Below are 13,222 nucleotides of genomic sequence, written 5' to 3' on the forward strand. Positions count from 1 at the left end.
TCCAGGAGAGCTTGAGTTACATTAAATAAATACAATTATTTCCATTTTAGTGTAAAAAGGGTTAGGTAGTAATTTAAATTAAAATAATTAAATTAAAAAGTAGGGGTTAGCATTACTTATTGACTTCTTTAATTCACTATAGATTAATTAAGGGTTAGTGTTAATTAAATGGTGAGGAAAAGTTATTTTATTTAAATAAAATAAAAAAGTTTTTTGTTACACATTCAAATTGATTTAACTAATTAAAGCTATGAGTAGCATTTGATTTTATGAAATTGAACGTGCATTTTATACATTCATGTAAATATTATTCAATTTAAATGTAATTAATTGGGTTTCATTAAATGTATTATGTTATTAAAGATGTATAGAGAATGTTGGAATTAGGGCTACATAACATTACGTTCACTAATTTTATTGTAATTGACTTGAAAGTACAGAAGTATGGTTAGGGTCAAGTTATGACAATTCTTTAATCTAACTTAATTTGATTTATTTTATTTAATCTCTTTGATTCAAATAAAGCACACCTTCACAATTGGTTACATTTGATGTAAATTATGGATTGTTGTAAGGTTTACTTAGTTAATATTATTTTATTGAATTGAATATAATTAAGTTTTTTTTCATAGCACAAACATTGCTCAAAAGAGTTGAGTGGCCTACAACAGAACCAGACTACATTTCACGTTTTTTAAAAGGGGGATTAACCCCTCGGGTGCCCAGGACGTAATCGTTACGTCCAGACAGGGGCCCTCGGGGGAAGCGCTAGCACTCTCCCCAGGGGCCTGGCTCCCCCCCCCCCCGGGCAGGGATGGAAGGGGAATTGCATCCCCTTCCACCCCGACCCCTCGTGGCGTCAGATGACGTCAGCGCGCAATTGCGCTCTGACCTCTTCAGAGGCTGCCCCCACCGCGCTGGAAGCTCAGCTTTCAGCGCGGATCGGAGGAGAAATTTATGCCCGTGGAGGGCATGAGAGAGGCATGAAAGGAGAGGAAAGACCTTTCCTCTCCTTTCATGTCTCTCTCAGCATTTCTGCTGCCTGATCCTGATGCAATCGGGCAGCAGAAATGCCATTACACACCAGGTAATTTTTTTGTGTGTAATTGAATGAGGAGCGGCCCCTTGGGCAAGGGCCGCTCTCCAGGGGGGCAATTTATTTTTAGGCCATTTCTGCCCCCCTGGGGGCAGATCGGCCTATTATAATTAGGCCGATCTGCCCCGGGGGGGGGGGGGGCAGAACCCCTCTAGACACCAGGGATATTTTCTTTTAATGTATTTATTTTTATATGAGGGGAGCGACCCAATAGGCAAGGGTCGCTCCCCGGGTGGCACTATTACTTTTAGGCCATTTCTGCCCCCCTTGGGGCAGAAACCACTAGACATCAGGGATTTTTTTTAAATATTATTCAATGACGGGAGTGGCCCCGGCCGCTCCCCAGGAGGGGGGGAATATTATTAGGCCTTTTCTGCCCGTCCTTGGGGCAGATGGGCCTATTATAATAAGACTGATCTGTCCCCAGGGGGGCAGAAACCCCTAGATACCAGGGATATATATTTTTTTATGTTTACTTTTGTTTTTTTATATATGGGGAGCAACCCCCTTAGACAAGGGTCGCTCCCCTGGGGGGCAAATTTTAGTTAGGTCATTTCTGTCCCCATTGGGAGCAGATCTGCCTATTTTTGTTAGGCCAATCTGCCCCTAAGGGAGGCAGAAACCACTAGACACCAGGTATTTGTATTTTCTTGTGTCAATTTCACGCAAGGGGAGTGACCCCTTAGACAAGGGTCGCTCCCCTGGGGGGGCAAGTTTATTTTAGCCCATTTCTGCTCACCTTAGGGGCAGATCGGCCTATTTCTATTAGGTCCATCTGCCCCCGGGGGGAGCAGAAACCACTTAGGCACCAGGGATTGGTGTGTGTGTATGTGTGTGTTTTATTTGGGGGGGCAGCCCCTTGGTCAAAGGTCGCTCCCCATTGGCCTATTTCTGGAAGGCCCATCTGCCCCCAAGGGGGGCAGCAAGCCCACCAGAGACCAGAGAAGATTTTTTTCTCCAAAATAAGATGGTGGGGGTATGGTCATACCCCCACCCCAAATAAATGGGGCCAAAGTTGTTCTGCCCACCAATGGGCAGATGGGACAATTACCCCCGATCCACACCCCGGTGGGGGGCAGAAAGTCTACTAAATGCCAGAGAATTAAAAAAAAATGGTGGGGTTGTGGCTTCCAACCAGTATGTGCCTGGTTATGCCCCCACCCCAACTGAAGGGGGTAACAGTCTTTCAGCTCTCTTATCCCATGGCAAGCAAGAGGACGTTTGATTAATTTGGGTTTTGGTTTTACATTTGGGCCATGAGAGCTTGGCTAGCTCTCAAAATCGTTCCACTTGGAATGGTGAGGTATAATTTTTACCGGGAGACTGAAGGGAACGTTGGGTGGTAGGAAATTTGTCCCAGTGCGGTGATCCCACACAGAAATGTGAGAACATTTTGTTTTTTTAGCTAAATTTGAGGTTTGCTGACGATTCTGGGAAAAAAAACATTGGGGATCCACGCAAGTCACACCTCCCTGGACTCCCTCGGGTGTCTAGTTTTCAGAAATGTCTGGGCTTGGTAGGTTTCCCTAGATGGCTGCTGAGCCCAGAACCAAAAACGCAGGTGCCCCCCGAATAAACAGGTAGTTTTGAATTTGATAATTTTAATGTGTCCAGATAGTGTTTTGGGGCCTTTCTTTTCGCGGGCACTAGGCCTACCCACACAAGTGAGGTACCATTTTTATCGGGAGACTTGGGGGAACGCTGGGTGGCTCCTTTCAGATTCCAGAACTTTCTGTCACTGAAATGTGAGGAAAAGGGTTTTTTTTTGCGGAATTTTGAGGTTTGCAAAGAATTCTGGGTAACAGAACTTGGTGGGAGCCCCACATGTCACCCCATTTTGGATTCCCCTAGGTGTCTAGTTTTCAGACATGTGCAGGTTTGGTAGGTTTCCCTAGGTGCCGGCTGAGCTAGAGGCCAAAATCCTCAGCTAGGCACTTTGCAAAAAACAGGTCTGTTTTCTTTGGGAAAATGTGATGTGTCTACGTTGTGTTTTGAGGCATTTCCTGTCGCAGACGCTAGGCACACCCGCACAAGTGAGGTACCATCTTTATTGGGAAACTTGGGGGAACGCTGGGTGGAATTAAACTTGTGGCTCCTCTCAAATTCCAGAACTTTCTGTCACCTAAATATGGGGAAAAGGTGTTTTTTTGGCCAAATTTTGAGGTTTGCAAAGGATTCTGGGCAACAGAACCTGTTGAGAGCCCCACAAGTCACTCCACCTTGGATTCCCCAAGGTGTCTAATTTTCAAAAATGCGCAGGTTTGCTCGGTTTCCCTTCCCTGAGCTAGAGGCCAAAATCCCCAGCTAGGCACTTTGCAAAAAACAGGTCTGTTTTCTTTGGGAAAATGTGATGTGTCCACGTTGTGTTTTGGGGCATTTCTTGTCGTGGGCCCTAGGCCTACCCACACAAGTGAAGTGCCATTTTTATCGGGAGACTTGCAGGAACGCTGGGTGGAAGGAAATGTGTGCCTCCTCTCAGATTCCAGAACTTTCTGTCACCGAAATGTGAGGAAAAAGTGTTTTTTGGGCCAAATGTTGAGGTTTGCAAAGGATTCTGGGTAACTGAACCTGGTGAGAGCCCCAGAGGTCACCCCATCCTGGATTCCCCTTGGTGTCTTGTTTTAAAAAATGCGCAGGTTTGGTAGGTTTCCCTAGGTGCCGGGTGAGCTAGAGGCCAAAATCTACAGCTAGACACTTTGCAAAAAACACATCATATTTCAATGTAAAAATGTGATGTGTCCATGTTGTGTTTCCTGTCACGAGCATTAGGCCTACCCACGCAAGTGAGGTACCATTTTTATCGGGAAACTTGGTGGAACACAGAATAGCAAAACAAGTGTTATTGCCCCTTGTCTTTCTCTACATTTTTTCCTTCCAAATGTAAGACAGTGTGTAAAAATGACGTCTATTTGAGAAATGCCCTGTAATTCACATGCTAGTATGGGCACCCTGGAATTCAAATTCAGAGATATGTGAATAACAACTGCTTCTCAACACCTTATCTTGTGCCCTTTTTGGAAATACAAAGGTTTTCTTGATACCTATTTTTCACTCTTTATATTTCATCAAATGAATCGCTGTATACCCGGTATAGAATGAAAACCCATTGCAAGGTGCAGCTCATTTATTGGCTCTGGGTACCTAGGGTTCTGATGAACCTACAACCCCTATATCCCTGCAACCAGAAGAGTCCAGCAGACGTAATGGTATATTGCTTTCACAAATTTGGCATCGCAGGAAAAGGTTACAGAGTAAAATGTGGAGAAAAATGGCTGTTTTTTTCACCTCAATTTCAATATGTTTTTGTTTCAGCTGTTATTTTCGGTAGGAAACCCTTGTAGTATCTACAGAAATTACCCCTTGCTGAATTCCGAATTTTGTCTACTTTTCAGAAATGTTTAGCTTTCTGAGATCCAGCATTGGTTTCACACCCATTTCTGTCACTAACTGGAAGAAGGCTGAAACACAAAAAATAGTAAAAATAGGTATGTCCCAGTAAAATGTCAAAATTGTGTTGAAAAATCTGGTCTTCTGATTCAAGTCTGCCTGTTTCTGAAAGCTGGGAAGATGGTGGTTTTAGCACTGCAAACCCCTTGCTGATGCCATTTTTAGGGAAAAAAACACAAGCCTTCTTCTGCAGACATTTTTCCCCATTTGTTTGAAAAAAGCAACATTATCGCTGTATTTTGGCTAATTTCTTGGTCTCCTTCATGGGAACCCACAAAGTGAGGATACCTCTAGAATCCCTAGGATGTTTGAAAAAAAGGACACAAATTTGGCGTTGGTAGCTTATGTGGCCAAAAAGCTATGAGAGCCTAAGTGTGAACTGCCCCAAATAGCCAAAAAAAGGCCTGGCACCTGAGGGGAAAAGGCCTGGCAGCGAAGGGGTTAAGTGATATGACCAGAATCACAGGCGTTCGGGCCTCGGCCAGGATTCGAACCTAATTGTCCAGTTCTAAAGTCAGTAGCTCTAACCAGGCAAATTTACTTTTAAGAACAAAGGGGGACCTTAGGTTTGGCATTATTAAAGGATTACATCAACCATCTGCCACTTTAAACAGAAAAGACTGAGGCTTTGGCTGTAGGCAGCAGTCAAGCCATTTAGTTCAGTTTGTGGTGGACCGAAAATATGGGAAAAGCTCCCGTCCTAGTAGAAACAATTTAGAATCTGCGAGTTACCTTTTATTCAAAGCTCATATTGGATGCCCTAGTGATCAAAGTTGCTGCTTCTTGTTTGTAGTGCTACAAATTGCACAGAAACTCCCTGTACCCCTTCCAACCAATTATCTTTAAAAAGGTAATACATACATGCAACCACAACGTCCTGTCTTGATTTCGGATATTATTTGTATGTCAGATATGTTCATTTTCAGTAGACAGACTCCAAATTGTTCAAAATATTATGGCAAGACTCATTCTGGGTTTCATTAGAAAACAGTGTGTTTCCTGTCATCTGGCCAGCCTTCAAATGTTACTGATCAAGAAACCTTTGGTTGGCTCGCAAAACCTACTCAAATCAAGCACCTTTTTCTTTGTGAAATTGTTTGTAAACTAGCTCCTGACTCATTTACTCAGTTCCAAATCTGCTTTGCTCTTAAAAATTACAACAGCTAACAAGGCCCAGGCGAGGGAAGAGAGATCAGGCTTCCAATCTTTTGCCAACTCTGACAAAAAAGAGTCACAATCATTTCAAATCCAAGAAGCTGATTAAAACTTGGCTGTTCTTTAATTCTTTCCTACTTCGATTGTGTTTTCGATTACTGATCTGGGTCCTGTTCTTTTCCTTCTTCTTCCCTCCGTGGTTTGTTTCCGGAGGCTCAGAAATAACCCTTGGGGTTCACATTTTCACAATTTAAACGCTGTGAGTAAATAAATAAATACATTATATAAAAAGATCAATGTAGTTGCAACGTCAAATTTCCAAATCTCACACAATGATGTACTGACAGTCGATGCAGTGTAACCAGCACAGCTGAATCTCAATCTAGTGGACATCTCAGGTAATAATGTTCAACTGAAGCAATGTGTGGCCTTAACGTTTATTACGGAGTAGGTAGGCCACAACCTCCTCAATGATCTTCTCCAAGATGGGCAGATGAGTGATAGTTTCTGGCACCCCCCTTGGGTGCTTGGCACATATGGTGAGGTGCTGTGCTTGCTCAGAGCAGAAGTGAGTGCTCTTGTATGAAATTGTACTGACTAAAATGCATACATTTCACTCATACCTTTTCAAGTTAGTTCATACCCGGCAGACAGCAAAGATCAGAAACAGTGAGTAGTGATTGCCTCTGTCTGTTTTCTAACTTTGCCCTCTGCAGCACAAGCAGTAACCAGGAGAAATGCCAAGTTCAATGTGCCTCTTTCAGATGGTGCAAGCTCATGATATCAGCAGGGCTCTTCTCTGAGCTAGAGCAGCTTTTCATGAGATGGCCCCTAATTTATGTTTAGAAGCTTGCAAGGAGGTAGCCATTGTGACTAATATTTCTATTATTTATCGGTGTTCTTCATTAACCTGACTCCACATCTCCTTTCCTCAGTCCTTCCATTTTGTGGTGGACCCACCACCAAGACATGGCTTCGTTCAAGCTTTTTTAGGTTCAGCATGTAGATTTTGACCTCCCTCTATTACATTGAAACCATCCTACTAAAACCGCTCCTCCTACCTCAGTGGCCTTTATGTAATAAGCTACATTATTACTGGAAATGTCACCATTACTAGGGAGGAATTTAATATGCAAATACTTCATTGGAGCTTGCAAAACACCAGTGCGTTCAAAGTTTTAGTTGAGGACCACATGGCCCACTCTACACATCTCCTGTAACAAGACCCCAGCGATTTCTGACTAGAAGGTTGAAACTGCCTTCAATTGCTGGCTTTACTCAGCTTTAGGCATATCCTGACCTACCAACTAATACTTTATGTTTAAGCTTGTTGGAACCATCTGCTTGAAATGGATGGTGTTACCAGAGGCGTAACAAAACTTGTGGGGACACCCGCTACACATTACAAGGAGGGCCAGAGTTTTGTACTAAGAGGACCCCCCTGGAGCTCCCCCCCTGCACCGTGGGGGCTGAGGGGTCCTTTGTTATGTCACTGGTTGTTACCTACTTGCCACTGCCCTAAGATACAAAAGGTTCAATCGAAGTCAAGATTTATTTAGTTCTTTCCAAATAAATTAACAAAGCCGTCTTAAGTCGGCTTAATATCTAAAGAGAAATGAACGGAACATGTCACTTTTTTCTAATACAGGAAAAATTCTCCGTTGTGGCAAATAATGCTGATTCTGGATCTTTGGCCTAAACTTTGGATTCAGTCTTAAAACTTATTTTTCTTGAAAGATTCCTAAGTATCGATAGGAAATAACTAGCAATTCCAATCCTAATAGCCTTACTGACATAAGGAATGCTACTGTTGCTAAAAGTCAGGAGAGACAAGCCTCTGTCAGTGGCTCCAATGGTTTTACCTGTGAGCGACTGCAAAAAGCTACTGGATTTGGGGCAGTAGTTTTCTCAATCTAAAATGTTTAATCAGCTTAAAGGCTGGCGGGATCACTACAGAGATGTGACATTCTGACTCACTGTGATTGCGGTCCACAGTGCCAATACTATAGTGGGAGCTAAAACTGTTAGAAAACGTTCTCTTAAGCAGTCAAGGTTTTTAAACAGTTCACAGGGCGTTGTGTCTTCTGATTATACCATTTTTCAAAGGTTGGCCAATTCTTAGAATCTGCTGCAAGCATCATTGTTTTCCTAGAAGATTGAATGTCAGTCCCACTTCTTTAGAGCACCCTAAGGGGAAGCTCTTAACATCCATGCCATGAAATACAGATTCAGGGGGTCATTCTGACCTTGGCGGTCCATGACCGCCATCGCGGAGTGCGGCGGAAGCACCGCCAACAGGCTGGCGGTGCTTCCTTGGTGATTCTGACCGCGGCGGTAAAGCCGCGGTCGGAAAAGGGGAGCCGGCGGTTTCCCGCCAGTTTCCCGCTGGCCCAGGGAACCCGCCATGGCGGCGCTGCTTGCAGCACCGCCATGGGGATTCCAACCCCCTTACCGCCAGCCTGTTTTTGGCGGTGTCCACCGCCGGAACCAGGATGGCGGGAACGGGTGCCGTGGGGCCCCCTAACAGGGCCCCACATAGATTTTCACTGTCTGCTTAGCAGACAGTGAAAATCGTGACGGGTGCCACTGCACCCGTCGCACCCCTTCAACTCCGCCGGCTCCATTCCGAGCCGGCTTCATTGTTGAAGGGGCTTTCCCGCCGGGCCGGCCGGCGGTCTTCTGGCGGTCGCCCGCCGGCCCAGCGGGAAAGCCGGAATGACCGCCGCAGTCTTTTGACCGCAGTGCGGTCTTTCGGCGGGAACCGCTTGGCGGGCGGCGACCGCCGACCGCCGCGGTCAGAATGACCGCCTCAGTGTCTGTTCCAGAGAGAGATCTGGAAATCTGAGCAGCCGGTGTGTCGGAAGTGGAAGGCACTGTACCATTGTTAGCGGTTTGATTACTGGAAAGCATGACTGATGAGGCCAGAAAGGGGGCTGTGAGATATACCCCCACTTTCTAGTTCCGAATCTTCTGCAGTACCCTTGGAACAAGAGGAACTGAAGGGAAGGCATAAACAATTCCCTCTGGCCTCGAGATTGCTGGAGCATCCATCGCCGAGGCGTGATGACGCCATGGCTCCGAACAAAAAAGAGGGAGAAGAGCATTGTCCAGGGATGCCGACAAGCCCAAGCACAGGGTGCCCAACAACTTGGGTATCTCCGGGAACACCCCCAGACTTGAATCCCAGTGAGGATGGAATATGCCGGCTGATGCGGCCCACCTGAACGTTTTCTCTTTCCTGGAAACTCACTGCATTCAATGAAAGGATACGCGCCTCTGCCCTGGGTCACACGCTCGCTGCTATGTCTGCTAGGGCTCTGTTCCTTGTCCTGCCTTGTCTGTTGATTTAACTTTCGCCATCTGGTTGTCTATTCTGAGCTGTACCGACTTCCGTTCCAAATGGGGAGCAAACTTCTGCAGAGCGTACTAAATGATCGAGGGGCATATTTACTCTTTGAGACCATTTCTGCTTTATTTCTCTCCACATAACAAATTATTTTCTGTGTAAACTTTCAGAGACTCAAAATATAGCTTAAAGCCATTGATATTAATCTGACAATCGTCTCCTAATAAATAAATAAACATTTTACATGGAAACATTGATAGTACATACACACACATGCGTATTTATCTAAACAGTTATCAAAGTACAGTGCTAATATGTATAAGTGAAACGTGTAGAAACACTCCTGGGAGGCTTGCTAATATCTTACCTTCCTGGTGAGGCATGCATTTGAATTCTGAGCACTGCAGCATCCCTGAATCACACTGAGAGAAGTTTCATGAAGTTTGTCCACAAATGCTTCTGGCAGTTTTGTGTTCCGCCTTGCCATCTCAAAGGCATATCTGAAATAGAGACCAAAGAGGGAATGAGCAAGTAACGTTGGTAGCATCACCTTCCAAAACACTGAGCGGGTTCTAAAAACTGGGACCTATTTATTAAGCAAATGATAAACAATATATTAAAAAGAATGCCCTGAACAGACGCAGTAAACGTACATTAAGTGCATTGTTTTGAATGGACAATAAACATGGAAAATCATAGCACTTCACAATTCATGAACTGTAGTGTGGAGGGGGCGGCATTACCCACAAGCCACACATGTCCATCAATACAGACAGCCACCAGTTGGAAATACAGTCCAGTGTAAACAATCCCTCTAGGAGGAGACAAAGCCCACTCTACGCATATTTAAAGAATTGGTAACACTGGCTCATACAAATAGCTACGCTGTCAAACTAAAGGTAAAAATATAGTCCAAAACCTCACCACAAACAAGAACACACATTTGCTCGTGTTAGAGCAGTTGGCGTTGTAAATTCCTAACTGGACTTTTCTTGCCACATGAATTGAAAAAGAAGTGTAAAACAGTTGACAGAAGCAAGCCCATTCAAAGCACCACCGCCGCCATAAGCGCGAGAGTTATTAGCTCCCTGACTGAATGTCTAGAAACATGGCTGGGATGTAAGGCAAACGAAACCAGAGGAGGGGCCATCACACACTGTAACAGGAGGAAGCGTGATGGCCAACAGAAATATTCAGGAAAGTCCACTTAGTTAATACGCCAGGGGAGGGAACTCAGCACACAAAGGAGGGACATTTTGCGAAATGCACCAATAAAAATGAAGCATGTAAGACAAGCACAACAGCGAATGAATAGCAAGAGTGGGTGTAGTTAAAAGCCCACAGAGATATTACAACAGGCTACAGAGCGCTTTCGCACTCAACCCAAAAAATGTTAAGTAGGGCCACGCATTAGTAAAAAAAGAAAAAATAGTGCCTTATTACCAGATCTTGAAAACCAAATATCAAACTGCAAAGAGCCCCAGAAAGTGCACAAGGAGGAAACATAAAATGTTTTTGATCAAATTCAATGAAATTATTTTCAAACAATACTTTTTTGATAAAGATAATTAATCTTAAATGTGCACAGTTTCCCACAGCAACACAAATTGGCTCGGGCTTTTAACGCTGCAGTGGGCCTTTAATGCCTGGTATAGCCTGCTAAAGTGGGCTATAAGGCTATAACAAGGGCTGGTCTACACAAGTTAAAATTATGAGCTTTCAATATGGGTGATAAAACAACACACAGTATACATAACATAATATTCACAGAAAAAGATAAAATGAAGTAATGACTGGGGAAGCATCGTCACATTGACACAGAGGGAAACAGCCCCCCATATTACCCCAGGGGGAAGCACATAACAGAGCAATTTCCAAGGGGTTTACTGTGTTCTGCAAATGAGGCTTGATACCAGCACCGGTTTGTAACACTATGAGTTGCCTGTTGGTAAGGGTCACAAGGTCAGCTGCATCCACCTTCAACCCCCTGCCCTCTACAAGCTCGAGTCAGCCAACTCTTCTCAGACTTGTTTGTGCAAGTGCGATTAAAGAACAGGGAGGGTCTTCCCAGGGATGTGAAGCATGCTTTAATGTAGGACAACCATGGGTCACATTTAAGGCAGTCCATGATTACATGCTGGTTAAACGATGCATTATAGTAGTTCCACACTACCAACTCCAACCATAAAAGCAGGGGGCAAGTTTAATGTAGTCCTCAATGTATGTGAGGCCCACTTCCTTGTGGCACCCAAAGAATGGGCAGCCAGGAGGCTGCGAAAGCAATCTGCAGCTGAAGCGTACACTTCAATTTGCAGGGGCTTGCACTGTAGGTTGAAACAGGAACACATACCATGCCATCAATTTTGAAGAAGGGTACTATGGGGTTACCGCCAACCTTGGAAGCTAAGTTAGAAAGGGATCCCACAGAGAGTGTGACATTAAGACACCTTGCTGCTATATTGGTGGAACAAGAACACTTATGATCAAAGCAAATCCCTAAATTTGGAAAACTGGATGATATTGAGAGCTTGTTGGAATTAATATCAATAGGTCTCATACTGCTGCTGTAAGGACCACACACCATCACAAGACTTGGAATAGTTAATGACCATACCCAGGTTCGTCGTAAAAGAGGAGAAGGACAGTATTAGACAAGAAAGCCGTCTGCGAGTGAGGAATAGAAGAACAGTATCCTGAGCACAGAGTAAGGCAGGCCCGACTGCTTTCCGATCCATGGGATATCCTGCCTGCTTGTCAACAAGTAGTCATTCAAATTGCTGATGTAAAAAAATGAATAGAATGGGTGCCAGAATGCACCCCCACCCTACCCCTCTATGGAGACCACAACATTCAGTGCACTCCTCATTCCGAACATATCTATCTCTGACAGGTAAATTTAGGTGTGAAAAATGCCAAACATTTGCTAGTGTGGCCTCAAGGCCCAGCCAAGCAACATGGACCATGACTTGGGCCTATTTGCACAATCGCATACACTAGACAGGTCTATTACACAAAGGTACAGCGAGCAGTGCCTGGCAACCACATACTTACCTAACATAAGATGAAACTTTAGGCTCTGCTCAACTGTACCCTACTCCTCCCTGAAACAATACTGCAAAAGCTTGGGAAATTATTGGCGTTTGCCCAAGTTCTGATCCAGCTATAGATCATGCTCTCCAAGATATTGCCAGAAGAATCAATGAGCAATATTGGTCGGTAGCAGCGTGGATCTGTACAGTCACCTTTTTGAAAATTTGGTTCAATTAAAGAGGAAGCCCAGGAAGGAAGTAGGGGAGTAACTTTCAAGAGACTGTAGTAGTTTGTAAGCATGGAATCCCAGGGGTCATTATTACACTTAATTAGATTACTAGCGACACCATCAGTACCCGAAGCCTTGGTGCTAGCACTATCCTTAAGAGCAGAGATAACTTCTTCTAAATCAAATGTAAGGTTTGCAGTGGCAACATCTTCCACAAAATGAGCTGCAGTAGAAGCAACGCTACTGCAGGAACAATAGTCTTTGAAAAAATGTGGAACCCAGTGATCAGCGGATATGTGTGAACTAAAGGGAGACTTGCTAACATTATTGTTCCTGACATGATTAACTGTTAGCCAGAAACATTTGGTGCCTTTAGCCTCACTAGCTGCCATCAAAGCAGTGAGCTTGGAATCCCTAATCTGCCTCTTTCTCAGTCGCAAAGTTGTGTTATAAAACGCCCTCCACCTTCTTACTTCTTTTGGGTCGCAGGGGAGAGGCTGCGTCAAACCACTTGGGGGTGGAATTATCCGGAGAATAAATAGGTTGGAGAAGCATAGTTCATTCTTGAATAAAAAAGCCAAAAAGGCCTCTCCTACTACCGTCTTGTCATTCTCCTCACTTAGGAAGTAGTCATAGAATGGCCCCATAATACGCTGCTCAATAAGCATAGTTAGGATATTTCGGGGACAGTGAAATTTTCAAACCAGCCGTTGAGCACAGTTGTTAGATGACAGGGGTATGGAGTCGCCCAAACAAACTATTAACTAAGTGCCAGAAAATTGAAGAGCAAGAGTGAGTGGGTTATGTTTCCCAATCACCAGATTAACAATTTCACATGTTAAGACCAGGTTGACAAGAGGTCTATACATAAGCATAAAATCAATAATGCCGGAATATCCTCTGACAAGAAAGTGGGCAC

The 13,222-nt window shown here is 44.3% G+C and overlaps 1 protein-coding gene across 1 annotated transcript in view; it reads right to left on the reverse strand.

The window, feature by feature from the left end:
* GC (GC vitamin D binding protein) overlaps positions 1-13,222 on the reverse strand; it is a 203,378-nt gene that overhangs the window by 40,556 nt on the left and 149,600 nt on the right. Inside the window, exon 9 of the mRNA XM_069236874.1 lies at positions 9,412-9,544. Coding sequence (XP_069092975.1) covers positions 9,412-9,544 — 133 coding nt within the window. The remainder of the gene's footprint in view (positions 1-9,411; positions 9,545-13,222) is intronic.

The sequence above is a fragment of the Pleurodeles waltl genome, chromosome 1_2 (genome assembly GCF_031143425.1).
Source record: "Pleurodeles waltl isolate 20211129_DDA chromosome 1_2, aPleWal1.hap1.20221129, whole genome shotgun sequence".
Taxonomy (NCBI): Eukaryota; Metazoa; Chordata; class Amphibia; order Caudata; family Salamandridae; genus Pleurodeles; species Pleurodeles waltl.